We start from the raw sequence: 3,686 nt of genomic DNA on the forward strand, positions 1-3,686 counted from the left end.
TAGGCTATATTTGATACTCAACTCAGAGCTGATTTACAACTTGTGTGGAAGTATACAGAAAAACAACTTACAATTATAACAATAATACAATTGTACAACAGTATATCACAAAAAAAGAATATTGCTCCTCAAAATGACACCAGGGAGCATCTCTCCTTGGATACCAAAGAAGCCCCAGTCACATCCATGAACAGCCAATGAACTGATAGACATGGAATAATAAATTTAATGTAGGTAAGCTGTGTAGTCATACGGAGACGGAGGACATCCATCACTCCACGTTCACTGCTTAACATAGAATAAAAAACCCATTGTATTAAAATCCTCTGCCTTTCTTTAATGATGTAAGTTTTTTAACAGAACTGATGATATGATTGAAGACAAGCGTCTCTGCAATGAATCTGCAGAGCTGCAGCAACACACTGTGACCTCTTATGCATTAAGTGTTGTTGTCGTTACTTTGTCACTTCTGATAATATGTGGCAATCTTCTTGTAATCATCTCTGTGATTTACTTCAAACAGCTCCACACTCCAACAAACTACCTCGTCCTCTCTCTGGCTGTGAGTGACCTGCTTGTTGGAGCTTTAGTTTTGCCTTTCAGCACAATATTGTTGATAAGCTCCTGCTGGTATTCAAGTTACTTACTCTGTAAAATGCGAGGTCTGTTTGATATATTACTATGTACATCATCCATTTTAAATTTGTGCTTCATCTCTGTTGACAGATATTATGCAGTTTGTCATCCACTAACATATAGAAATAAAATAAACATCCGTGTTGCTCTGACCATGATCCTGGTGAGCTGGGCTCTCCCTTTTCTACTTGCGACTGCCACCACAGTTCGCGGGATAGGTAAAGAGAATCCTAGTTTGAGGTGCAGGATATTTCTAGCTACAAAGGAATCCACAACTGCATCTATTTTTGCATTTTACATTCCAGCAATTATAATTTTAACTATCTATCTAAAGATTCTGGTGGTTGCAAAGAAACAGGCACGCCGCATCCAGAACACTATAAAGTCTGCTGCACCTGTCAGTCAGATGGAGAAAAAGGCCAACATAACACTGGCTATAGTAATGGGGGTCTTCCTTATATGTTGGACTCCTTTCTTTCTGTCTATCAGTTTTTACAGAATGAGAAAATTCACAATACCAGATGTAATGATTGAAGCATTTAAATGGATTGGATGGTCCAATTCTATGTTAAATCCCCTGGTTTATGCTTTCTTCTACAGGTGGTTCAGACGAGCTTTTAAAATGATAATTTTTGGGAAAATATTTCAAGCAGATTTTTCTAATACTAATCTGTTGTGATTTACGAATCTATATGCTGACAGAGTATAACCATAATTTCCCCTCTGTTTTGTCTATTGTTTGACATGTGATGCATTTAGAACCTGTAGCATAATACCCATAACGTTATAAGAAATTATAACTGTGCTTCATATGTTCTTACTTTTACCTCACAAGGACTGTTGGTCTCTTTTTCGGCTGTTGCTTTAAGAGTTTTGAAGATGTGCTGAATAAAACAACAACTAGACAATTTGTGTTTTTCTTCCTAGTTATGACAAAAACAGAGATCCTCGTATGTGCATTTTGAAAGAAAATCATTTAAAATTATTACTCATTAATTGTTCATTTTCCCTCACTTTGGCTGAACAGTATCTGTAAATGCCACTAATGTCTTTGCCTACACTTGTTTTGAACTCTCTCTGAATTAGCAGGTGCCAGAAATCAAAAAAATATCCCTCTGAATTAATTGGATGTCAAATAATTTATAATTTGCACAATAAGAATCTCTTTTTCAAAAGCCACCTGGGACAAGCATTGCAAGTGTGACTCTAGTTTTAAATCAAGCTGTGGTACTTTTTTGAATGACATATATATCAAAACCAGTCTTTCATTTTAATGAATAAAGAGAAAAACAAAGTGAAATCAAAAGTTTTATTGAAAAGATGAAGGGGATTTATTTAAACATTAAGATACTACACTGCATTTGAAATGAATATTGCTTAGTTTGACCTACTGTACTAATCTTGAGTAGGTGAATGATACAAATCCAGGCAAAAGGCAGGGACTTCCGTCATGCAGAAACAGTCTGATAGCAAAGCAAAGGGCAAATGGCAAAGTAAAAACATCAGGCAGGAGCAGAAAGGGAAACTAAGGATATGTGTTAAAGTTACAGAGAAAATAAAGGAAACAGAGGGCACAGGAAACATTTTGACTTGATTTTTATGTCTTTACCACTACCCGTATTCGCAAAGATTCTCAGAGTCCTCTCAAAGAATTCATAGCTTTAAAAAGATCTCCCTCTGGGTTATCTTAATGAGGAGGTGTGGTTGACCTCATTGCTAGGTGTGACGCTGTCTTCTAAGGGCTGTGATTGATTGATACAAGAAATTAACAACAAAACTACACAAATGTGTTCCTAGTAATTAATGGAGAGCAATTAACCAATAAGACTGGATTAAGAAATGTGTGACATGATGATGAAATTTAGCAAAATAAAATAGTCACGTAGCATCAACATGTTTGAATGTGCCTTATTTATCACCTTTTTTTGGATTTGCTTGTTTACTCAGTATACCATTTCAGAAAGAATAGCCGAGCTGCCCTTAGTAGAAAGCAGATACTCAGTGGAGTTCTACCCTACTGTCATACACAGCATATTGAGAATATCAAGACATTATTAACAAAAAGAAATAATGCTGTTGCTGCTGAAAAAAGCTAGTGGCAGAGAATTACTGATCACATCAATTTCACAGAGAATTAAAGCTGTACTCAGAGTTCACTCAATAAACATAAAAAGGGTGCCTGTGTGTGTGTGTGTGTGTGTGTGTGTGTGTGTGTGTGTGTGTGTGTGTGTGTGTGTGTGCATGGATGGATGTGTCTAGGTGTGACCCGACAGTAATAAAGGACACTGTAGTTAATCAAGATTAGACATAACATTTTTGATTAATCAGGTAAGGTCTAGGTATAAGCTATTGTCATGTTTAACCTTAACCAACTAAAGCATTCACTAGCTATATCCAACATATGCAATTAATGATGGGATGACATGAGTTATGGATATATCCATATATAGTTATGGATACATATCAGTTATGAATGAACATAACTGATATATTAATTCATCCTTTTTCCAGCGTTTGGCTCTACGTCACCACCTAACCTGACTCAAGCCAGACGCATGTCGCTCCACCTAGCTCACGTCTGGCATGAGTCAGGTTAACGTCACCCAGCGTCAACTAAAGAAAATAATTGATGCCAATTTTCTCGTAGGTGTATCTTTGTGCCAGCGTCATTTAGTTAATATATATATATATATATATATATATATATATATATATATATATATATATATATATTAGATTAAACTAAAGGTGGCTGTATAAAAGTAAAGAAATGTGAAAATGTGATATGGCCCTAGTATGGGGTGCCAAATATAAAATTTCAGATAAAATTCTAAAGCTGATATATTTTGATTATTTAGCTCACTTTTCTCACATTTAGCTCACTTTTCTCACATTTAAGACAAAAATTCATGATAAACAAGATCTTATATGCAATTGTCAACGATATGTTTATAAAGTAAAATAAATAGTTAAATGTTAAATCTAAATATTAAATCTATATCTAAATGTTAAATGTTAAATCTAAATGTTAAATCTATATCTAAATGTTA

The 3,686-nt window shown here is 34.9% G+C and overlaps 1 protein-coding gene across 1 annotated transcript; it reads left to right on the forward strand.

The window, feature by feature from the left end:
- The first annotated feature begins 265 nt into the window (after nucleotides 1-265).
- Nucleotides 266-1,350, forward strand: LOC118566055 (trace amine-associated receptor 1-like). Its single transcript, XM_036147084.1, has one exon. It carries the CDS (start codon nucleotides 371-373, stop codon nucleotides 1,313-1,315), a length of 945 nt encoding a protein of 314 aa, XP_036002977.1. The 5' UTR covers nucleotides 266-370; the 3' UTR covers nucleotides 1,316-1,350.
- Nucleotides 1,351-3,686: the final 2,336 nt, after the last annotated feature.

The sequence above is a fragment of the Fundulus heteroclitus genome, chromosome 15, assembly GCF_011125445.2.
Source record: "Fundulus heteroclitus isolate FHET01 chromosome 15, MU-UCD_Fhet_4.1, whole genome shotgun sequence".
NCBI classification, from domain to species: domain Eukaryota; kingdom Metazoa; phylum Chordata; class Actinopteri; order Cyprinodontiformes; family Fundulidae; genus Fundulus; species Fundulus heteroclitus.